This window comes from Diceros bicornis, chromosome 17 (genome assembly GCF_020826845.1).
Source record: "Diceros bicornis minor isolate mBicDic1 chromosome 17, mDicBic1.mat.cur, whole genome shotgun sequence".
In the NCBI taxonomy this organism is placed as follows: domain Eukaryota; kingdom Metazoa; phylum Chordata; class Mammalia; order Perissodactyla; family Rhinocerotidae; genus Diceros; species Diceros bicornis.
In genome coordinates, this window is record NC_080756.1 from 31,128,343 (window position 1) to 31,153,339 (window position 24,997).

Sequence of the window (24,997 nt, forward strand, 5' to 3'; positions counted from 1 at the left end):
TGCTCATTCTCTTTTACTTTTCAACAAGATAATTGTTTTGATATGTTTCTTTTATAGTTTTGAGATATTTTTCCATGTTAAACCTCTATTGGGCTACATGTAGAAATCGGTTGTAAATAAATATTTTTCAGGATTCAGGAGATACATTGTAAAAGGATTAATTCTGCCTAAGATTAGCCCTGTTAATTCTCTGACTCCCACAAATTGAAGTGTTAGCGTTGAAAAATTACTTCAAGATGGATATATCATTTTCTGATAACTATTGGTTATTTTCATAGTGATACAATAACAAATTCCTTTCTGACTAGTGACTTCTATTCATGGACTTCTATTCATGTTCTATTCATGGATGCTATAAAATAATCCACACTTATCATTCATATTTCTGGGTTGTTGAGTAAGGTAGGAACTATTTTTGATAAGCAAGAGCAAATACTGAAGCAGTGGGGTTCCATGTACTTTCTGTCAGCAGAGGTATCAACTGCCAGAAACCCCTGATAAGTCCCGTTTCAAGCAAGTAGAGTCTGGATAATACCAAACTACAAAACAACAGTGAGTGCGTGTGAACTGGCAGTACTGCCAAACTGAATTGCCATTCTCACCCAAAATAAACACCCTGCCGTTAAACAAAGCTAAGTCATGCATCTGCAAGGTATGTTGTGGGCTTAGCTAGCCAGAAAGACAGACCTTTTGATTTGTCAAAGCAGTTTTAAATTACGGCCATTTCTCTAAGACAGAGGTTGAAAAGGTCAAAGGGGAGCTTTAAAAGGTATGATAACATTGTCTCAGAGTTGGGGGGCGTATGGTATTTGCTAAACAAATGGCAGACTGAATGAATGTTAGATGAGGTTTGCTCTACCCTGGAGCTGCCCAGGCACAGAATAAAGAACAGCTCTTATCCTGACTTTACTACTAATTTGCTGTCACCAGGAAAAATAACTTAAACTCTTTGGACCTCAGTTTCTACATATGTAAGATAAGGAAACTGGAAAAGAGTTTTTCAGTTTCTATCAAGCTTCTTAAGATCCCATGGTCTTAAAGGGCTCAGAGAGGAGATAGGGGATCTTGGTTCAAATGATCATTTCTTGAGGAAAAACTATAGTAAAAATGGTTTTAATAACAGTTTATGAGCCCATTCAATATCTTTTTTTAATGGGGACAAAGTATCAAAGTTTTTAAGATACAGTAAAAATTACATAAGGAAGTGAATCTTTAATTAGAAATGTCAAAGGAGAACCAAAGTCACAGAAGGGATTTTGTTAAAATCAAAAATACATTGTATCAATGCAGTAACCATTAAATTGTTAGTATATCCTTAGTTTTATGTGGATTAGTCTTATCTCCTCAAATATTAGGTTGAATCATGAAATTGCATCTTTGTGAGTTAAAAAAAGTCAAGTATCATTGGTTTCAACCTACAATGTGATGATCTCCATGGGAGCAGGGTACACTGCTATGTGCTTCCCCCTTGTTCCCTTTAGTTCTTGATATAATGCTGGGCACATTTGTTCTTTCACAATATGTATGGAAAGCAGTATTTTGGGGCAGAAAGCCTTTTTGAAATCACTTAGTATGATATATTATTTTGAAGATGAAGAAAATAAGACCCCCAAATTTCTCAGAATTGTTGTTCTTTTGGTGTTCAGAATGACACTGAGACATTATAAACAAAAAGTCTTGAATATACTTTGAATATTTTACCCACCAGTAAAAGGAACTGGTCTGATCAATTTTATAGGAATAGTTCTTAGCAATCAAAGTTAGCAGAGGGGAATAAGAATGGTTCTCAAAATTCTAGAAACCTGAAGGCACTGTTCTTTTGCCATTCTTGTTAAGAGAGGTGTTAATGGTTAAATGGCTTGGAAACAAATTTTTTAATGGTTAATGCTAACAAGAAAACCTTAATCTAAAGGAACATAGTAACAATAATACCAGAATATAAACATAATCTGAATTTGAAACATGATCCCCAAATACATTACTTTGCTGTATTTGATAAGCTTCAATTCTCCATAAGAAAGCAACCTCCACTTGTAGGTTTAGTTACTGTTTATAGAAAGGTGTCATGGCTTAGCAAAATTAGAAATAGACTAAGTGCAAAAATATTTATAGGTCATGCTTTTGACTTAGGTCTTACATACTGTGAAACTCTGCATTTCTGAGACAACTCTCTGCCATTTTAATTATAGGATCATCACATTTTAGAGCATCTCATTTAATATTTGTCAATAATAGTTTATGCTGAAACCTACAAAACCCCCAAATAATATAGTCCAACATCCTATCTTGACAAATGAGGAAACCAAGGCCCAGAGAATTTAAGTAACTTGAAGTTACTTCGAGTTAAGACATGGAAAAATTGGGACTTGGACATCTAATATCCTGCCATGTCTAATGTACCATTTGTTCTTTTAGTTGCAATATGTTTGCCTCACTACCCCTTTCAAAAATGGGGTGAAGATTGAGTAAATAATGCTATGACCTTGGTTCTTGGAGTGAAGTAGACAGAAGGCTCTCATCGACATGATGACATGTCATATGAATATATTTAGAAGTTGTTTCTAGGTTTGGTGACCATTAGGCAATTGATGATTTATTGACACCAAGATAAGTTTGTCACACTTTTACAAATTTGCCAGTTTTCCAGACCCTTGGAAGAAGCATCAAGTAAAGCTTTGAAACCAAGGCCTACTGGATACATGGCCTAAGTCTTATGGTTGCTTGTTTGTTTTTCCTGAAAGAAACATGAGTTCGGCAGGCCCTGACGGGAGGAAAGTGATGAGAAGGTGTGATGGACTGATTGACTCCCTGGTCCATTATGTCAGAGGAACCATTGCTGATTACCAGCCAGATGACAAGGTAATTCAAGAGTTAGATATCTCTCACATTGAATTACTGTTTTGTCTTGCTAAGATTCTTCAGGGTATTTTGGAAGTAGCTGTTCACAGTTAGCTTCATTCATTAACTCATTTGCTGAGCTTATGATTTCCCCATACATGCGTAGAAATATTAAAGTCCATCTAGCCCCGTTTTTCTTTCTGCTTTCCAAAACTAAATTTCCAACTCTCTGTCTAACAATTCTATGGATGTTTGAAAGGAGCCCAAATGCTACATGTTCAGCGGTGAACTTAAATTCATCTCTTCCCTCATCCCCAAATTTGCTCCTTCTCTGTATAATCCTTCTTAATAATTATCACCAGCCTTCCAATGAAAATAGGAATCTGAGCAATCTCGGACTGCCTCCCTTCCCTCACATCCCATATCCACTGAGCAGCAAATAACATGCGTTCTGCCTCTGAAATGCCCTATAGTTTATCCACTCCTCTCTGATGTTACTGCTGTCCTTGTTCGTGCATCTTCCGTGCTGATGATTGCAATAGCCTCCCAGTTGGTCCCTGCAAACAATATCTCCTCTATTTTCCAACTCTGTGTGGCTCCTAAGTTAGGCATCTAAAATATGTAATCGTTCTGAACACACTCTTTAAAAAGTAAACTAGAAAGGCTCTTCAGTGTTTTAAAACATTCAGCCTTATGTCTTAGCACTGTGCTCATGACCATTCATGATCTCGTGTTAGCCTTCCAAGCCACACTCCTTCCACTCCCCCAGGCACCCCACAGCCCAAGCACACCCTCTTGCATCCAGTAAACCTTATAAGATCTAAAGCCTAAGAAGTCCTGTGATGTCACCCCTGCAAAGGGATACCTATATGTATGTGAACAATATTCCTGTCCTGTTTTCTCAGGCCACAGAGAACTGTGTGTGCATTCTTCATAACCTCTCCTACCAGCTGGAGGCAGAGCTCCCAGAGAGATACACCCAGAGTATCTATATTCAAAACCGGAATATCCAGACTGACAACAACAAAAGTATTGGGTGTTTTGGCAGTCGAAGCAGGAAAGTAAAAGAGGTATACTGGGAGATGCTTGAAAGAATAAGTGTGTATGTGTGTGTATTTCTGAGTACTCAGTATATGTCAGGTACTATTTTAAGTTCTTTTAATCCTTATGTCAGCATTACAAGGTGTGTATTTTTGATACCCTCATTTACTGATAAGAAAACAGAGGTACAGGAAGGTTAATCAGTTTTCTCAGAATATTTCAGCAAATTAGTGGAGAGGATGGAATTCAGTCCCCAGCAATCAGGCTCCAAATTTGCATTGTTAGTCGTTAAACCATACTGCTGTATGCCCTATAGCTTAGGAAATAAGCTTAATGCAACATAGCCAATGATGTATAAATTCTTTTAACGTTAAAAGCAGCCCTGATATACAGCTTTGGACATTCTAAAAACAAACTTTGGACATCCCAAAAGCAAACCCCATAGGAAGGGATACTGTCCATACTGGCATTTCATGAAAACTGAAAGAATGTGACCTCTCCTACTCCTCAGAGTATCGTGCTATTTGTGAACTTGGAGAACAACTGGTAAATTTAGAATCCTGATGCTATCCCGGACAACTTCACTAGACTCGGAGGGAAGAGGCCTGTTTTTCTTATCTTCAGAGTGGTTGTGACTAATTTAGCTTTTAGCTTAACAGCGGCCTGAAAACTATTCCAGAGCAGCCTATGCTTAATTCTCTGAATTCTCTCTCACTGTGAAATGTAAAGTTGCCGGGTGTGCGGTGTTATTAGGGAGAAATAATCATCATGGGCTAAAAGTTAAGTGATTGGAAATCATAGATATATGCTCTTTCATTTCTATTTCAAGGGCTTATTATTATGCAAATTATTAGTCTCTCTAGACTGGACAGTATTTCTGGTCTGTGGGTTTGGGTATGGAATTATAGAAATGACTTGAAGGCATTAATTCTGGCTTTCATCGTGTGTGTGGTTAGCAATACCAGGACGTGCCAATGCCAGAGGAAAAGAGCAACCCCAAGGGCGTGGAGTGGCTGTGGCATTCCATCGTGATACGGATGTATTTGTCCTTGATCGCCAAGAGTGTCCGAAACTACACTCAGGAAGCATCCTTGGGGGCTCTCCAGAATCTCACGGCAGGAAGTGGACCAGTGAGTATCGTGCCTGCTTTTCTACTTTAAAATAGTGACATTGTCCACGTACCCACATTAGGTTCAGCAGTGAGACAGTGAGGTCAGAGCAGTTTCCTCACTTTCGTCAGGACAGTTCTCAGGAATTGCCAGTTTGTTCCAGCTCTCCAGGACTTTCAGCCTCAGCTTCTGCAAAGCCAAGTCAGACTGCAGTGAAGGACTCGTAGATAGTTATATTAGTCAGAGCTCTTCCAGTTACAAGTCTCAGAGTTCTACCTCAAACTGGTTTAAGTAAAAAAGAAGAATTTCTTGGCTTGGATAACTAAGACGTCCGGGGCAGGTCTTCCTTCCATCATGGCAGGACGTAGGTGCCCCAGCAACTGTAATCATGACTCCCCATCTCTAGACTCTGTTTTCCTCTATTGGTTTAGTTCACAAAGGCTCTCCTTCTATGGTAGCAAAGAGAACCACCAATGATTGCAGGCTTCTGTTTTACCCAGCCCCGTGTCCCCACAAGAAAAGTCACTACTATTTTCCCATTAGCTCCGTTAAGAGCTCAGAGAATGAGTCTCACTTGCCCATTTCTGAACCAGTACCTGTGGCTAGGAGACTATGAGGTTCTGATTGCCCAGGTCTGGGTACTGTGCCCACATGTGAATTTCAGGGGCGTGGGTTTGAGCAGGCTGGGGTCACTGCCACTTGTACCACATAGACTGACATGGTAAAGGAGGATCTCCCTCATGGAAAGTCAGAGTGCTATTACCAAAAGGAAGAATGAGTGCTGGGCAGGCAAAAACAACAGATGTCCACTGCAGTGTGGAGTTAGAAAGGACATCTGTGCTTTTGTATCCCAGAAACTCAGCTACAAAATAAAGAGCTGCTTCCCTTTCCAGGTGCACTTGCTTTATACCAGCAAAGTCAAAACATATAAAACAGTAAAAGCTTATTCCGTCCCCCATGTATTTTATACCTTGCTACCTATTTAGCAATTCTATAAATATTTAATTATTTGAATTAAGTTTATATTCTTTGCCTTTGTCATAAAATGATTAGAATAAACTCCCCCAAAATAGTTCATTATATGGACAGTCTCCAATTATCCATCCTCATAGAGAAACGCACTCTTATAGGTAACAAAAATATTATTTATTCTTTACTTGAGAAATCATATGCATTCTTTAATGTGTTTACACAGAAGCTTGCTCTGTTTTGAATAAAATTGTGAAATGGTAAAACCAGTATTTCTCTTATCTTAGCACTATGGTTAAGAATACGACCAAGTTCAAAAGATACAAACTTCCAGATATAAAAGAAATAAGTCCTGGGGATGTAATTAATGTACAGGATGGTAACTACAGTTAATAATAGTGTATTGCATGTTTGAAAGTTGCTAACAGAGTAAATCTTAAAAGTTCTTATCACAAGAAAAAAAAATTCTGTAACTATGTATGGTGACAGATGTTAACTACACTTGTGATCATTTCGCAGTATATACAAATATCAAATCATTATGTTGTACACTTGAAATTAATGTTGTATGTCAATTATACCTCAATTAAAAAAAAAAGAACAGTACAACTCCCTCCCCCCCAAAAATACAACCAAACTTTAAAGTCTTTGATTTTTTGCAAAATGTACTTCTGCACAAAAAGAAAGAAATGGGGAACTACCAGGAGCCCTGAATGACACAAGACCATTAATTTATTATTTTACTTTCCCATTTTCTCGTGCTAGGTTTCCCAAAACTATTTCATTCACTTTTCCAAACTACAGAAGCTCTCTTAGTAACTCGTAGCCAACTTAAAAGAAAATGTCAGAAATTAAATTCTTCTGTGTCTGTGTATGTGTTTAAGCTCACTCTGCTCTGAATATGGTTCCATATGAGCTAACCCTTTAAACTTGGATTTTAGCCTCTTCCATTCGAAGATCTCTCATGGAATCCAAACTGTCCAGAAATGTTTCCATGTTCCTGAAGATGCAGGGATATTTGTGCCACTTAAGCTCTGAATATGAGTATATTACATAGATCCTAAGTTCTTTCATTCATTTATTAAAGAAACATTTTTGAGCTCCTACTACGTAACAGGCACTAGCCTAGTGCTAAGTATATAGTGGTGAGTAAGACAAAAATCCCTGTATTTGGTAATAGTCAAGTTGGGATAAATAAACAAATAAACAGAAAGGTAAGATGCTGAGATACCAAGTCCAAAACGGACCCAGGCAAGGGAAATATCTTCATAACTGTCCTAATTGTGTCAAGGCATTTAAAATCATACCTAACCTCAGACTAATCCAGTCCCGCAAAAAAGAGGCCCACGCTAAACTGGTACTGATTCGTATTCAAGGTTGTTAGAGTGGAACTTGACTGGAGATTTGGAGGAGAAAATCATTAGCTACGTGGGACAATGATATAAGGACCTTTTATTCTTTTACGTTATGAGATATTTTTTGTTAAAATTTTGACTTATATGTATATCCTTTCTAATTATTGCTTTTCCTAATTTTGTTATGCTTAGATGGTATGATAAAAATACTTGGTTTTAGAATTTCTGAAGGGAATCGTTGACTATAAAAGAAAAGCAGGCTGCTAAACTTCGTTCCAGGGAACATCCAGTCCATTAGCCGTGTGCTCATAACTGAGGCAGCGTCAAGCAGCTGATGGCCATGTGCCTTAAATGGCAAAGAACCTAAACTGAAATAAATAGCTTTGGAAAAGATAGATTATGTCATTTAAGTGTAACATTATGACAGTGATTTTCAGTAAAGCGACATTAAACTTGATTAGTTCAGATACAGTGGTCATTCTGGTAATAAATAAGGAAAGGAGATGGATTGATAAAATTTGTCCATTTAGCAAACTCTCTAAGTACAGTATAACTTAAGTATAAATTTATAAGTACAGTATAAATTAAAAATACGGTATAAATTAGAAGTACAGTATAAATTAAAAGATTAAACATTGGATAGTAAAAGTTAAAAGTCATTGAAATGAGCGGTTTTCAAGTTTCTAAAACACTTTAAGGGCACTTACTTTGATAACCATTGGGAAAAAAACAAAATATATCCCCTACCTCATACCTTACTCAAAAATCTGTTCCTACAACCATGAGGTTTAAATGTGAAAGGGAAAACAATGAAGCTTCTAAACAATAACATGGAAGAACATCTTCATGACCTGGAATAGGGAGAGATTTCTTAAAAGTGGTCACAAAAAGCACTAGCCATAAAGTAAATATTTTATAAATTGACAACATTAAAATGAATAGCTTATTCTATTATGCTATCAAAAGACATTGTTAAGACAATAAAAAGGCAAACTACAGAGTGGGAAAAGATTTTTGCAACATATATAAGTAACAAAGGTTGGTACCCAGAAAATATAAAAAACTCATCAAGTTAACAATAAAAAGATAGACAACCCAACATAAAAATGGACAAGAGACTTTAACAGGCACTTCACAAAAGATAATATAGAAGTAGCCAATAAACATTTGAAAAGGTGCCCAACCTCATTAATAATCAGGACAATACGAATTAGAAGTGCTATTTGCAAACAGTTGACCAACTACTTAATAGTCATTCTCACATATCTCCTGAAGCTGGAATAAAAAATCTCTATTTGGTAAGTCTGTTTATTTTTCTTATTAAGCAAATTCTAAAGGCCATCCCGCCTCAGACTCTCCCGTTTCCCTCAACGAGTGAGAATCAATAAGACTGCTCTGCTTTCCCCTAGTTGAGCAAATGTTGTTTGAGGATCCAGACTTCATCTAGAGTTGCATGTTTCCAGTGATCATTTTTATATACTAATGTCAAACTCTTTATTATATATGACTATATCGTTAAATGGCGTAGTATGATATACATATAAAACAAGATTTTAGTTTTAAAAGCATGTCATGTTGTAAAAGAAAAACAAAAATTTTTAAAAATAAATATCTTGTGACTTTTTAATCCATCCTGATCCTCATCATACACCTTCTGAGATGATAGTAAATCTTCAGGAAAACTTGATAGCATATTATTCATAAGGTTCAGTTCAGTAAACATTTATATAGGACCTATCATCAGGCACCATACAAGGCACTGAGGGAAAAAAAGATGGATAAGACCATTTCCTCCTTTCAAGGAGCTTATTTTCTAATAGGAGAGATATGCAGTTTAGTATAATTTAACCTAGAGAGTTAGTAAGTAGTGGTAAGGAAAGAGAGGACAGAAGACGCTAGGCTGTGAAGGACTGTATGTGCCACGCTAAGACGTTTGAACATCATTCTGAGGGCAATGGGGAGTCATTACAGTGTTTAAACCTGAGGTGGAACATAATCATTTTAAATTTAGAAGGACCATTCTGGCGTAAGGCTTTGAAATCCCCATGGGCACTTAGGAAACATCAAGTTGACTAGCAAGATTTGAACTCCTAGTGGAGACTGGAGACCATAAATTTGCAGAAGTACCAATCTGCAAATGCCCTATTTAACTCTAGCAATATTTGGTGGCCAGGTATAAAATCAGCTTTGCAGTTTTGATGGGTGGGTGACAAATAGGCTAGAATAACAAGAGAGTTAATGATGTAGAAAGATAGTGTTTGATGTAATGGTTCATGTACCCTCATCTAAATAAGAAAGTTAAAGCAGGAGACAGTGGATCACTTGAGGGCAGGGAATGAAGGCCGAGGTATAAGGGCTGGAGTTCTTGATGAGGCTGAAGAAGAATTACGGTAGGAGTGAGGGAGAGAGGGCAAGGAGAACAGAAAGTTGTGTTCAGAGCCGGACCTTGGAGTACATGTTTTCAGAAGAAAGGTATTTTGGGGTGAACACAAGTTCTGTGTGCCCATGGAATTGAGTGGCTGATGTACGGAAGAGATGAAGGCTAATGACTCTTAGGAAGTCTAGGAACTGTGAGGTAATTAATTTGGTCATCTACAATGGACAGGAGGTGGAGAAGGCTCTGAGTCAGGCTCCAAAGCCTCCAATGGATGTTGGGAAAGGACCAATAGGCCTTGAGATGACAGCGAAAATGCAATGGGGTGATAGAGCTGGATGGCAGTGACTCAGAAGAGCAGAGCTTTTGCATATGAGGGAAGACATAATTATCTAGACACGCCATTGGGAAGAGAGAGGAATGCTAAACCTACCTCCTTGGCCAAGACACAGGAGTTGTACAGAATAAATAGCCTCCTCTCGGGATGGCTATAGGGAAGGATTCTTCTCAGAGGAGAGCAAATAGTCTGATGGAGTGTTCTGCAAATTAGTGAAAGACAAAGTATAATTTGTTTACAATAAGACAAACCTTCTAAAATAGTGGTTATTGGGGGCCGGCCCCGTGGCGTAGCGGTTAAGTGCTCGCACTCTGCTGCAGGCGGCCCGGGTTCGGATCCCAGGTGCGCACCGATGCACCGCTTGTCAGGCCATGCTGTGGCGGCGTCCCATATAAAGTGGAGGAAGATGGGCACAGATGTTAGCCCAGGGCCAGTCTTCCTCAGCAAAAAAGAGGAGGATTGGCATGGATGTTAGCTCAGGGCTGATCTTCCTCACAAAAAAAATAAATTAAATTAATTAATTAATTAATTAAATAAAATAGTGGTTATTAAACTTCTTTGAGTCATGGACATTTTGGGTGTCTAATGAAGGCTATGGACCCTTTCCCTATAGGAGTTTATTAAAGGGGCCAGCCCGGTGGCGCAAGTGGTTAAGTGCGGGCGCTCCACTGCGGCGGCCCGGAGTTCCCTGGTTTGGATCCCGGGCGCGCACCGACGCACTGCTTGTCAAGCCATGCTGTGGTGGCGTCTCATATAAAGGGGAGGAAGATGGGCACGGATGTTAGCCCAGGGCCAGTCTTCCTCAGCAAAAAAGAGGAGGATTGGCAGATGTTAGCACAGGGCTGATCTCCTCACAAAAAAAAAAAAAGAGTTTATTAGAAACACAAAAATAGTTTTAAGGACCTCCTGTCCCCCACTGAAACCTATCCTGTACCCAATATTAAAAACCCCTATTCTAGAAGGTACAGTGGAGAGTGGAAGAGAGCAATCTGAGAGAGATGGGGGGAAATAAGCAGTGTTTAGATAAGATAAACAGAGAAGATAGAGACACCCTGAAGAATGATCAAAAATTACAGGAATTTCTGGCATGGTGGCCTCAAATTAGCTTCAAACAGAAATCTATAAAGTTGCAGACACAAGCTAAGGCACTAGTATTATTGGAGGTTTGTTGATGCTAGGAAAGATCTGATTGGTACCCAGACCCCCTAAAAGTAGATGGCCAGCCTAATTCCGAATAAGTTTGCCTCTAGTGGACCTAGACCTGGACCAGCAACTTGCACATGCAGCTCTGATACGGAGAATATAATTACAGATAATCTAACTAGCCATACGTGCCTTTCTTTAAAAGCCCAATATCTCTTTCAGAATATACTGGTTGTTAGAAATGAGTGAGTTTATTAAAATATGTAAAATGCCAAAATTCGAACAAGAAGAAACAGAAAAGATGAATAAGCCAACAATCAGTAAATACATTGAAATAATAATCAAAGACATCTCCCTTTAAAACTTTTCTCAGCTCAGTTGGTTTTACAGCTAAATTCTACCCAACCCAATAAGGTGAGATTATTCACACCTTTGTGTGTTACACAAATAGTTGTGTATTAAATATGTATTACACAAATAGTTCAAGAAAATAGAAAAAGGGAAAACACTACCCAACTAATTTTGTGACATTAGTGTAACCTTGATTTTAAAACTTATAACGGTATTACAAGAAAGGAAAAGACAGGCCCATTTAATTTATAAACAAAGGTACAAAGAATGTAATAGCTAACCAGATCCAATATTGTGTTTAAAAACACTGAATAAACTGTTTTTATCCAGAAATTAAATTGAAAACCTGATAAGAATTTTAAAAATGTTATCTTTAGATGGGTTTCATCACAGCTCTAGTTTTTAAAACATCTTGCTCAACCTCTGGTAGTCTAAAGAAAAGCTTAATCTCACCGTGAAGTCAAATGCAATAGCATTCATAGGACACGTCTCACAAAACAGATGCCGACGTCCGTGGCTCAGACAGTTGTCCAGAAGGAGAATGGCCTTCAGCACATCCGGAAGATGCTGCACGTTGGCGATCCCAGTGTGAAGAAGACTGCCGTCTCCCTGCTGAGGAATCTGTCTCGGAATCTTTCACTGCAGAATGAAATTGGTGAGTCAGTAAAAGTATCTAGATGAAGGGGGCCGGCCCGGTGGCGTAGTGGTTAAGTTCACACAATGCTTCCACCGCCCTGGGTTCACAAGTTCGGATGCCAGGTGCAGACCTACACACTGTTCCTCAAGCCGTGCTGTGGCAGGATCCCACATACGAAATAGAGGAAGATTGGCCTAGATCTTCAGATCATCTGTGCCAATCTTCCTCACAAAAAAAAACAAAATTTAGATGTAATAAGTACAATATTGCAAATACAAATGCCAGAAGACATTGTCTTTATCACATTCTTTTCACAATGATGAACTGAAAATATGAATAAAGAGCAGAATGTGTTAGGGGGCCGGCCTGGCGGCGCAACCGTTAAGTGCGCGCACTCTGCTTCAGCGGCTCCGGGTTCGCAGGTTCGGATCCAGGCGTGCATGGTTGCACCGCTTGTCAGACCATGCTGTGGCAGCATCCCATATAAAGTAGAGGAAGATGCGCACAGGTGTCAGCCCAGGGCCAATCTCCCTCAGCAAGAAGAGGAGGATTGGCAACAGAGGTTAGCTCAGGGCTAGTCTTCCTCACCAAAAAAAAAAAAGGAGCAGAATGTGATAAATACACCTGGCTTTTGTGCACCCAGATGTCAAGGGTAGGCTTTCTCACTGTGTCTCAAATAGGATTTTTCTTAATATCCAGCATTTTTTTTTTGTTTTTATTACTACATAAGAGAAATTGTATACCATACTAATAATTAACAAGATGAGTAATGTATTTGATGGCATAGCTCATCCCTCAGCTACACCAGCCAGTGAAATCTTTTGAATCCATGTTGCTGTCTTTCAGAATGTTTTCTTTGTGGCCTGCTTGGGAACCATCCTTCTAGAACATTATAAAAACACACGCAGTCGTTGTTCACTTTAGAAGATTGGCCGTTGTTAGACTAGAAAAAAATAGATAATCACACACACAAAAAAGCAAAAAGGAGTCACTGAATATAGCAGATTATGTGTAGATGGCTTTTAGAATAAATACAATGAAATGAATTTGCTCCTTTTTTTGAGAGTCTATATTATTGACAAAGATGGTAACTATGTTATGCTATCAAATAACATAATTTTTCACTCATTTGCTTTATACTAGAAGTATCTCATACATGTTTGTGAATCAAGTCAAGAATTATAAAATGAGATAATAGGAAGATAATACTAAAATTAAGCATGCTTCAGATAAAAACTAGACTATTGGGGGTGAGCATGATGCACTCTGTACAGAAACTGATGTATAATAATGTACACCTGAAATTATACAATGTTATAAACCAATGTGACCTCAATAAAATAATTTAAACAATAATAATAAAATAAAATAAAGCATGTTTCCTAATGCTCCATAAATTAGTCATTCCTGACAACTTGAAATTCAGTTTTTCACAAAATTCCACTAAAATTATAAACAAGTTTTTGTTTTTTTCAATGGATTGGATTATTTTGGAATCTACACACATAAAAGAGATACTGAAGTCTCTGGTTAATGTTTTAATAATGTCATTTCCAAAGAGAGCCAGCAGCACAACATTGGACGAGCGGTTTCATACAATGGTTTTGTGCCCGTTATAAATATAGAGCGAGCTTGGAAATTTTTCAGTGAATCTAAAAGAAACCTTGCCATAGGCATTCTCAAAATTATGAAAGTGTTCTCCCCATTGTCTTATGTGGACTTTTGTGCTGCACTTCAATTCAGGTGTATTATTGTTTGAGTTTTGTTTTTTTTTTCTTTTTCCAAATGAAATGTTGACTCCATCTTTAAAACACTGCCTATGAAAATAATTGCACTTTACACATTATGCATGAACCTTCAGGGCAGAAATGCTGTCAGTCTCAGTTTCTACAGCTCTCTAGCTGTTGGTAAGATATAGCTGTAGCCCCACAGTTTATATAAGAAAATTCCACTGATAAACCTCCCCTCATTTTCAGGACAACAGAGAGAAGTGGTTTCGGCAAGCTAAATGCAATTTTTAAATTCCAAATTGGCTTTGTATCAAATATATAATTTGAGTAAAAGGACCTGTCTTGATTCAGGGTATTAATAGCCAAGAATAAATGAAAGTCAGTTTGAAATACATGCTCTGTGTTTCTCTTGAGAGATTTCTAGGCCAGGTAAAACCTTCCACGTGCTGACCTGGGATGACGTCATCACATTTTATTTAGATTTACAGAAATAAACTTGAAACTTATATTGTCTTAAAAACTTGAAGATTGGCAACTTAGCATGGTGACAAAAGAACGTAGAAGACGTGGATCTGCATCCTGCAATGCGACCTTGGCTAGTCATTTAACTGATCTAAACCAAGTAGGATGGGTAATCACTACCTCATAGTGTTTTCCCAAGGATGAGATAACATCGTGTATTTGCAAGCACCAAGAAGTGTTTAGATGCATCTCTCGAATCTCAATTCACATTTATTCATTGTTACAGATGTTTTCAGACATCCAGCTAAGGTCTTGGCTTTTTAAGGTATTGAGTTTGAGCATTAAAATCTCAACAATATGACAGTGAGCTATAACCCTCCAATATCATGATAAGGCCTTTAATTTTTATATGTCACTATTAAAGATCCAATTTTAATTGTCCCAAAGTGAATGTATTTATTCAGGCCCACTGTTTGTGTGTGTGTTTGTGGAGAGAGAGAGAGAAACACCAAGAGACCAAATGACCTCCCTTACTATATTGTAGTATTTAACTTTGTCTGTGTAAACAATTGTAATACTTTTCTAAGAAAAACAAACACGATATAAAATGTTAAAGACTCTAACTTCTCTAATTCTCACCACTCCTCCGACATGACCCTAAGTTTCAACCTTAAACTTGATCCACAGAAGTGGACATTCTTGGTGGTGGTGCTGAGAGAGGAGCGGGGGGGACTCTCTCGGCAGGTACTGTTCTCGATGTGGGCAGCCTAGTCCCAGCAGCCAGTGCTGCAGCCTGCAGAGAGATGATGGGGCATTTTCTGTTGGATTGTCTCAGACTTGTTTCCATGTCGTTGACCTAAATTCAGTGAAAGGAAAATTCATGTTCTCAAGGCCTTTCATTCTGTGGCTTAACTTATTAAAAGGAGGAAGCCTTCTGAAAATAACTCACGTCTATTGAGAGCTTACTATGTATGTGCAGGGTACTGTGATACAGTTAACACATACTAATTCATTTAATCCCTTAAAATAATAGATACTATTATTATCCCATTTGACAAAGTAGGAAAATGCAGCATGGAGAGGTTCAATAGCTTGCCCAGACCACACAGCAATTAACTGGCAGAGACAGGACTGAAACCTGAAGAAGCGTGGCTTCAGAGGCTGAGCTCTGAGCTCCTAATACTATGCTATGATGCTTGAACAGTGAAAAAGAAAGTGTTCAGGCCTTTGAGCAGAAGGTGTGTCTTTCCTGTCAATCAGGTCCAGGTATTATCAAAGGATGACATATCGTTCAGTGCCTGTTATTGAGTACCTATCTGTTTTAGGCAGTGATCGATGCTGCAAATCCAGAAATGAATAAGATAATTGTCCTCAAAGAAACCATCACCCCATTTGGAATTCAGACATGCTTATAACTAATTACAATCCAGTATCAGAGAGAGAGAAGTGCAGTTCAAGGTGCCACATAAACTCAGATGAACAATAAAATTAAGTGGAAATATTTGTTGTACAACCATGATAAACACAGCACTGTATTAAAGAGCTGTGAGGAGTAACAAAAACAATAGAAGCGTCCTCTCTTATTTTTTAAGGAGAGTCCAAAGTAGTTGGAGAAAAAAAAGAAAACGTGAAAAGAATTATTGCAGAAAATCAAGTACATATTCATATTGCCCAAAATATACACCATGGGACAAATTATAATGAAATCATCAAATATTAATATCTCTCTTGTTACTACCAAAAAAAAGCCAAACTGGGCTGGCCCCGTGGCATAGTGGTAAAGTTTGCACACTCTGCTTCAGCGGCCCAGGGTTCACAGGTTTGGATGCCGAGTGTGGACCTACATACTGCTCATCAAGCCATGCTGTGGGGGTGTCCTATATACAAAATAGAGGAAGATTGGCACAGATGTTAGCTGTGGGCCAATCTTCCTCACCAAAAAAAAAAAAAAAAAGCCAAACTAAAACCCTATAACCAAGAACTTACATAGTGCAAAAATAAATTTGAAGTAGTCTCTTTCTCTCTTTTTTAATAATAGTATTATTAGTGCATTGAAGAAACTTTGGGCATTTCAGATAATTTTTTTTTTTAATATTTTTAGGTCACCATCAATACTATTGTAGAAAAACAAGTCCTGTTAATATTTTAGTGTATTTCTTCTCAAGTTTCTTATGTGTATTTTCTCTCCTGATGTTATAATATGTATTCTTTATATAAATAAATATACTGATTTTTCACATAGATATTAACATATTTTCTTGTTATTATGCATGCTTCATAGATATGTTTTGAGATGTGTAATGTTCTTGTCAGCTGTATTTTAGTTAATCATGTTCTATTATTGGAATATTTTGGCTTTTTATAATTTTTCATTTACATATACTACTATAATAAAGATCTCTGCATAAAGCTTCTTTCCATTTTTAAAGTGATATCTTTAGGATGAATTTCCAGAAGTGAAATTCCTGAATCAAAGAACGTGAAAATTTTTTAAATTCTTGACATTTCTGTCAAATTGCTTTCTGAAAAGATTTCCAATGTACTGAGCACAGAGTATCATCTTTTTAAAAATCTTTTTAAAATGTGAGTCTTAGAGAGGTTACATCTTTCTATATGTTTATTAATCATGTTTCCTTTTTAAAATGTTCTTGACCCAAAATGTATTGGGATCTTGAGGTTAAGAAATAATCTTTTTAATCAAGTGTTCTTTTTCTTTCATTTTTGTAGCCAGAGAAACTCTACCTGATTTGGTTTCCATAATTCCCGACACAGCGCCGAGTACTGATCTTCTAATTGAAACTACAGCCTCTGCCTGTTACACGTTGAACAATATCATCCAGAATAGTTACCAGAATGCTCGGGATCTTCTAAACACCGGGGGCCTGCAGAAAATTATGACCATCAGCTCAGGCGATGCGTAAGTCCTTTAGCATCTGCCCATCAACTGTCGCTTCCCTCCCCACTCCCATGTGTAAAGAATCCAGTTGTGAATGTCCAGTCATGGAGTACCATGGGCGACATGGCCAAAAACAAGATTGTAAAGCTGGGCCAGATCATCTGGTCCAGTCCCTGGTGATGAGGCAAGTGAAAAACTGAATCCTCCAAGCCAAATAGTTGCCAAATAGAGTCTGTTCTGAAATATCCAGAGATAGTCAAACTCCATGGCTTCTCTGAGTAGTGCATTCCAGCATTTTATTGACCTGATGAGTTAATTTGTTTCCCAGAGACACAGCTGTGATTTAAGAACGGCAGAATGTAGGCAAAGTGGGAAATACCCTTTTCCTCACTTAAATCTGTGGAGCCACTGTCACCCCAGGTGGCTTAGAAGAAGCAGTGATAGCACAAGGAGGAGAAGTAGGAGGCAGCGGAACAAGAAATTCCTGCTTTCTCTATCACATCTCTTCCACCTCTTGTTCCCTTTTGAGAATAGAAGGTTTAATGCGTATGTCACCTGACCTCCCTGTTTCTGTGTCTTTAAATTTTCCCCATTTAAAAAAAAGGTGAGGAAGACAATGAAAAACCTTGTGTAACCAAATTATTCCTATTAGTTTAGAGTGATGGGATCCAAAGGGGGCATGAAGATTATTACCTTTTTCTCTTTATATAATTCTGAATTGTTTGACTTGTTAAATACAAGTTACTTTTGTGAATAACCAAACAAGAAAAGAAATGCTATTATAGCCCAGTTCTAATGGGTTGCAGAGCAAACAGACGCCACCTGTAGTGGACAGATGTGTGCTTGACCACACAGAGGCACACATAGGGGTCTGTGGTGTCCTGGAATGAACTCACGTCCCCTCCCCCACAGCCCTATCTGGTTTAGGCCTCTTGTGCTCTGCAGCCCTCCTCTGCAAAGTTCACACGGAAGGAAGACCACATTCAGAGTCATGATTAAAAGGAGCACTGGTTAGAATGTCAGTTCCCCAAGAGCAGGGAATATTCACCTGTCACCAGAGACTGGCAGATAGCAGTTGCTCAGTCTTTGTGGAAAGAATGAATTATTGCTGCAGAATAGATCTGACCATTGCTAGTAGTCATCGAAACTTCTAAGCAAATCTCCAGAAGACCATATGATTTTAATTATTTGAGCGTTCAGATCATAAGAAGCACATGGGAATACGCCATCACTTTTGGAAACTTCTTCTAGCTTAGCAACATATGAGGATGTGCAATTCTGCTCATTTTTTGTCTTGAGTTTCCATTTGTGACCTAGTCCTCACATGTCCTGTCTCAAAAAAAAGTCAACAAGGAGCTTCTAACAGTTGTGCCTGCTGCTCCGTCCTTGCTAGAGTGTTGTATAGCTGACCTGTAATGTATGGGCTAGCCTGGGAACCAACTGCCATTTACAACATTTTATCTTTGAATAAATGAGTTCCAAGTGCCAACCAACCAACTTATAAATAAATTTTATGAATATAAAACCCTTGCAATTTAAGAACTTTTTCCAATTTTAAATATCAGAGACCAATAACTGTCATGGATTTATTAGTACTTCAGTTATTAGCAAGTGACTCCGAAAAGTCCATGAGGTACTAAAAAAATCTGTAAGATGCTGATTTGACTTAGTCTTCATGCAAGGCTCGTGTGGAAGAGAAAGGCTTTTGGCTAGTGAATGACCCCAGCGTGTGCTTCTCCATACAGCTTTGCATCCTCTATTCTCGGTTACGTGTTTACAAACTCCTGTGATATGAAAAATAAAATGTTTGGGTCTTTGTTAAAAGAAGAAATTCAGCCACGTGCTAGTTCAGGTGATAGAAGAGAAAGAGATCCAAGAAAGCATTAGACCCTTAGCCAAAAACAGAAAGTTTAGGGCAAATTTAAAAGCTGAACATCAAAAACCAGGTACAATGCCAGATTCGGTGGTGACTTGGATTTATAACAGGAACACATTTTCCATTTGCTCTGTAGAAAAACACAGAAATTTCAAAACTATTTTAACAAATGCTCCAACAAGAATTTATTTTATTAACGAAAAAATTATTTTACTTCTACATTCATAGAGTCACTAAGTCTAAGAGGTATATATATATTGTTCAGTCATACTTTCCTGCATTTGTATTCTATAAATATACGTTATCAATATACAAATATATTTATAGTCTTTATTTTTTTTTTAATTTTTATTTATTTATTTTTCCCCCAAAGCCCCAGTAGATAGTTGTATGTCATAGCTACACATCCTTCTAGTTGCTGTATGTGGGACGCAGCCTCAGCATGGCCAGAGAAGCGGTGCGTCAGTGCGTGCGCGGGATCCGAACCCAGGCCGCCAGTAGCAGAGCGCGCGCACTTAACCACTAAGCCACGGGGCCGGCCCAATAGTCTTTAAATATATGATATAAATATACAAATCTAAATTTTATTCTATAAATAAATTCAAGGATTGTAAAAGTCTAAGGATATATTCCTTATAAATATCAGGAATTTGCTCTATAAACTGCTTATTGGTTAGCACCGTGCTACTGGTTTAAAAAGATTTTTAAAAAATAATTTAGAAACAACAACAACGTGGCCCCTGGCTTTCAAAGCTCACCATCTAATTCACTTGTCATGGTGAGTGGCCTGACTTAATGGATGGCTACTGAGCAACAGCAGCTAAAGAAGATTTACTGAGTGTCCAAAGACAGCATCCAGAAGCCTCACACGTTCTCACTGATCTCGAGATGTCCTTTTCTTCTTTTCAGCTGTGCTTCCAGCAAAGCAAGTAAAGCTGCCTCTGTTCTCCTGTATTCTCTGTGGACGCACACAGAGCTCCATAATGCCTATAAGAAGGTAAGAACGCCAAAAAGACGTGTTGTAGTTAACAGCCAGATAATAATGGCCTTCCTATCTTGACCCTAGTGAGATATCACTAAAAATTGCATTTTCTTTGTGAAAATGTTGTTACCTTTCACATTTCTGTTTGCTTATTCCAAAGGCTCAGTTTAAGAAGACAGATTTTGTCAACAACCGGACTACCAAAGCCTACCACTCCCTTAAAGACTGAGGAAAGTGGAGAAGCGCCCTCAGAAATGTCAGCCTCACCATTGTCAGCCACAAAAAAGCCCCAAAGGAAAGCACCTATTTTTCTACTTCCCAGCCCAAGAAACCTCAAAAAAGCATGCCCTGTTTCTATCCTTTTCTATTTCCATGGTCCCCAAAATCCAGAAAACAAATAATCAGAGTATAATTTTATTGTCTTCCAGAAGACTTTTGCAAGCTTGCCACCAGTAGATACTGTCGGCAGGCTTAATTCTACCCTCTATAAATAGTGGTCTTTGTGATCAGGGCTTATGGTACACGGCCTCCTGGAACCAAAATGTGAATTTATGTGGAATGGACATTAACAGAATAAATAAGGAAGGAAGCTGTTGTATTACTAGGATTTTAAAAGTTTGATTTACATTTTTGTTCCTTTATCTGGTTTCCATGTTTTGTCACTCATGCACGTCGCTTCACCATTGAGCCACAAGTGTGTTGGTCTGCAGTGTTGAAACAGAATGGAAACGACGAGAAGTATTTGCAGTTATCCAGGAGAAAATTTAATGGCAAAATTATATGTTTGTTTACTTTGTGCTTGTTTCTATCCTCTTGAATTTTTTCTCTGATTTTAAATGAACTTATGAAATTTAGATCACAGAGCATGCATGACTGTAAGAAAAAGAAATTGAAAGGAAGTGATCATAGCAAACTTAAAAATCTTTTCCACAGAGAAAGGCAACTGTGGTTATGAAATTCAATGTTTCCTCTAAACACTAAGTAAACGCAAGTTTTGCTCAAGGAAATACATTACCTGTAACACCACCATGAAATGAAAATCTCTTCTGAACGGTAGCATTCAGTGTAATCTATTTCCCGGACTTTTTCAGCCACTACAATGGGCTGGTGAGAGAATGGACTCTACTCTTTGGCTACAAAAGGAACCAAGGCCTCTCAAACTGCTGGGCCAGCCCAGGGCACTGAAGACACAGCTCATTTTAATGAATTATGTTATCAACCAGCCCACCTTTGCTCAACATTTAAAAAATAGCACAGAGCCACTAACTCTCATGTGATCTTCCTCAAGCCATTATTTTAAGTCAAGAAAACTCTGTAGAAGAAAAACGAAGAAATTATGTTGAGGAGAAAATGTGTCTAGACCACTCAGAAATGATATGAGAAATACTAATATTTAAAAGTTGACAGCATCATCTATTGAAGCGAATCTATATTAAGTGTTATATTAATTAGGCAGTGATTAATACCATTCATATAGAATTAGTCTTCTCAACTACAATTATGTTATATTTTGCTTTTCTAAAAAATCTGACAATGTTTGTTATAAGAAAGTAAGAAGAAAAAAAATCCTTCAGCTCCTTTTGGCCAGAAAAGTGTAATAGAAAATAAATTCCCATTTTCAATTTGAATGTGTACTTAAGTCTTTATTATATTTAGAAATTGAAATTTTTTCAATTTTAAAAGCTTGATGAAGAAGACTTAGTTTACTAACCTAGTTCAAAATGAAATTATTTGGATACCAATCTTTAAAATACCGAAAAGAGAAATTATCTCTTTTTCCAGCATTTTGATGATAAGCATTTGAAGTATTTATTCCTGCAGATAATTGACATATGTTCAAGAAGTTTCTGTGTTTTTTAAGACATTAGTAGAATCTTCAATAATATTAAACACAAAATGAGGCAAAAATAACATTGCCTGCATTGGTATCTGCTGTATTTCTGATTTATTTGTATTTCTTGGTATACGTGGTATGATTGACGTGACATTTGAGGATTTGACCTTATAAACGTACTTTAATTACTAAGGGTTGGATACTTTGTAATTGCTCATATTTCTTCTCTAATTCAAGTTCTAAATTATTTACCAAGAAACACTTCCTGTAAGAGAGATGGGACTAGCTAGTGACTAAAACATGTAAAAATGGAGACATACAAACGTGTTAGCTATTGTTGGACTAAGTGGGTCTATGACCACTAAAAGATAGGCTGTGTTTGATACCCATGTCCTGCTTTGTCCACTCTATTTACAAAAACCTCCCTACTTCACTATCTGTGAGTACCTCTGAGGGAGGTCCTGGTGTGGTTGAATATCAGTTTTGACCACAGGTCTACACACAAAACTCTTTTTTCCCTGTGTGTCCCAGACTGTGCCCATGTCATCAAAGGAACTGATGGGCTGAGCTGGGCCTTTTCCCTTATTTGCGCCAAGTTCCAAAGGCTGCTGCCTTGTCATGAATTCTTAATGGTCTTCTGGAATATGGGAGGTGGCTGCCCTGAATTTCTGTCACTGGAAACATTTGCTTATGCCTGATAGAAATAACCAAAGGGTTATCTGATAAGATGGAGAGGGGATTAGCATTTCAAATGGGAAAACAAGCAGCCTGAGTAGATAAATCACTTTAAAACCAATTTAGTCACCCTCTGAAGAAGCAATTCCTTAGAAGAAAAAAGGAAATGGGAAATATATATATTTAAATATTTATATATATATAATTATATATATTATAGTTATAAATGAAATTGCGTCTAGATAAAATGTGTAGTGAACTTATTGCATTGGAATGAGGAGGACTTTGGTATGTGTGTACTTTGAACAAAATTGCAGAAGCCTCGAATCACAGCATCTGAGGATTAGGAGGGAATTTAGAGGGCATCTGGTCAAGTCGTCCTTAAAGTATCTTCCTGCAGCAGAAAAGACCCAGTTTTTATTAAAGTGACAAAGAAAAAAATATGCAATCATTCATTCAGTTAATGCCCAGCATGACCCTGTGACTGGCCCACCTTAAGATTTGGTAGCTGTTGCATTAACGTATTTGTTGTGGGAGGGAAAATAGGTTAAAAAGGAAACAAACTTTTCAAAATAAAATTCTGCTTCAGTTTAACGTTTTAGTTTATAGTGGTACTGACAGTTTCATATCTTAGGAAATAAACTTCAACCTCTTAAGGACTATAAGAAAAAGGAAAACTCTTGCTTTTTATGATATATTCAGGAAAGAGAGATCAAAAAGCCACACGTTGGCATGAGAGTTGTTTAAAATATGAGCAGAAAAGGCAGTGTTCTGAAAGCCATAGTCTGGGAGATGTAGTTCAAGAATCCAGCAGTATTTAGCCTGGAAGAAGGGTGTCGTGTTACCTGTCTCTAAACATCAGAAAGACTGTTGTATAGAAGATGACACAGTCTTATTCTGACCAAGTAGAGGACAGACCAGGCTCAGCAGGTGGAGTCTTGTGAGACCAGCTTTGACTGAACAACAGTGGACATATATTGAACACACCTCACAGCCTCCTCATGAAGCATATGCTTTTTTTTCTTTTTCTTTTTTTACGTTTTACACGTGAAAATAACCTGAAACAGAGAGAGGTTAAGTCACATTTTAAAGTCACATACCTAGAAAGTGCAGAGGGGCCATATGAACCCAGGTGGGTTGGCTCCTCACTGGGGGTTTCCTGGCAACCAAGAGTCAAAGACTCAGGTCTCCATGCTGGGAAAATGTGAGGATCTCTTTGGAGAGTTAACAGTTAACAGTCTGACATAATGGTTAAGAGAACTGAATCTAGAACCAGCGAGCCTGGGCTCTAATTGTGACTGCTCCACTCACCAGCTGGAGTAGGTTTCTTACTCTCTGAGCTTCAGCTTTCCTTACCTGTTATATGTGAATGATAGTAGTAGTTACCTCATTGGGTTGTTTTGAGGACTAAATGTTTTCATAATTATAAAGCACTTAAAACAGTGCCTGACAGTATGTTACTCAATAAATGCTAACTAAATTATTTGAAGTTCCCTGGTTTGGAGATCTTTGCTTTTCTTTTTTAATCCATCTCTTTAGAATTTCTCTTTTCAGATATGGTTGGCTCAGTTAAAGCCCCAACCTTCCCCCTAGCCACCCATTTTACGCGCACACACACACACACACACACACACTCTGACCATCCCTTAGAAAGCCACGGAGAAATGAGGAAAACAGATACGGCCCAGACAAGTGATTCTGAATGTGTGTTCCTCAGAACACAAGTCCTTTGGGGGTATTTATAAGCGTTATGTGAAAAGAAATATCCCATACTTGAGTAAGTTTGAGAAGGGCTGAGTTATACAAAGATTGAAAGGATCTTGATTGCAAGACTTCTCGGAGTCCCTACTATGCGATGTGCATTGTGGAATCTCCAGGAAGGGAGAGAGTATGCTGCATGTCACAAAGCTTTTGTTTGAATCAATAAACCTGTATTTCCTTAGATGACTCTTGAAGCCATGCTTCTGCAAACACTGACCAACAGTGATCTAAGCCATAGGCAAGAGGACGAAAGGTATTTATCTGGTTCACAGTCCAGTCCAGTTCATCTTGCTGAAACCTGGACCACTAATAAGCCATACCTGGGCTTAGACATGATTCAGTAAAATCTGCAAATCAGTGATTTCAATAGACTGAGGACTAGTTCCTGAACATTTTGTTTCATTCCCCCCTGGAGTGCTGCTAATCTGCAGACAAGATGATAACTCAGAAGGTAGTTGTCAGCACAGAGAAGCAGGTTGAGGCAGCAACAGGCATTCCTACACCCAGCTGCTCAGACCTCATAAGTCTCACGTCAAGGAGCCGTTAAATCTCTCAAAAGCCAGAATTTCACCTGTAAGCTGCTAACACACAGTACATCTGACAAGGAATAAAAAACAAGTCCAAACT

The 24,997-nt window shown here is 38.0% G+C and overlaps 1 protein-coding gene across 1 annotated transcript in view; it reads left to right on the top strand.

Annotated features, from left to right (window-relative positions):
• The window catches only part of PKP2 (plakophilin 2), an 83,501-nt gene extending 61,773 nt beyond the window's left edge, over positions 1–21,728 (top strand). The window contains exons 7-13 of the mRNA XM_058558519.1: positions 2,742–2,859; positions 3,744–3,908; positions 4,836–5,009; positions 12,019–12,172; positions 17,074–17,263; positions 20,028–20,115; positions 20,261–21,728. Of these exons, the coding sequence (XP_058414502.1) occupies positions 2,742–2,859; positions 3,744–3,908; positions 4,836–5,009; positions 12,019–12,172; positions 17,074–17,263; positions 20,028–20,115; positions 20,261–20,329 (958 nt within the window). The 3' untranslated portion in view covers positions 20,330–21,728. The remainder of the gene's footprint in view (positions 1–2,741; positions 2,860–3,743; positions 3,909–4,835; positions 5,010–12,018; positions 12,173–17,073; positions 17,264–20,027; positions 20,116–20,260) is intronic.
• Positions 21,729–24,997: the final 3,269 nt, after the last annotated feature.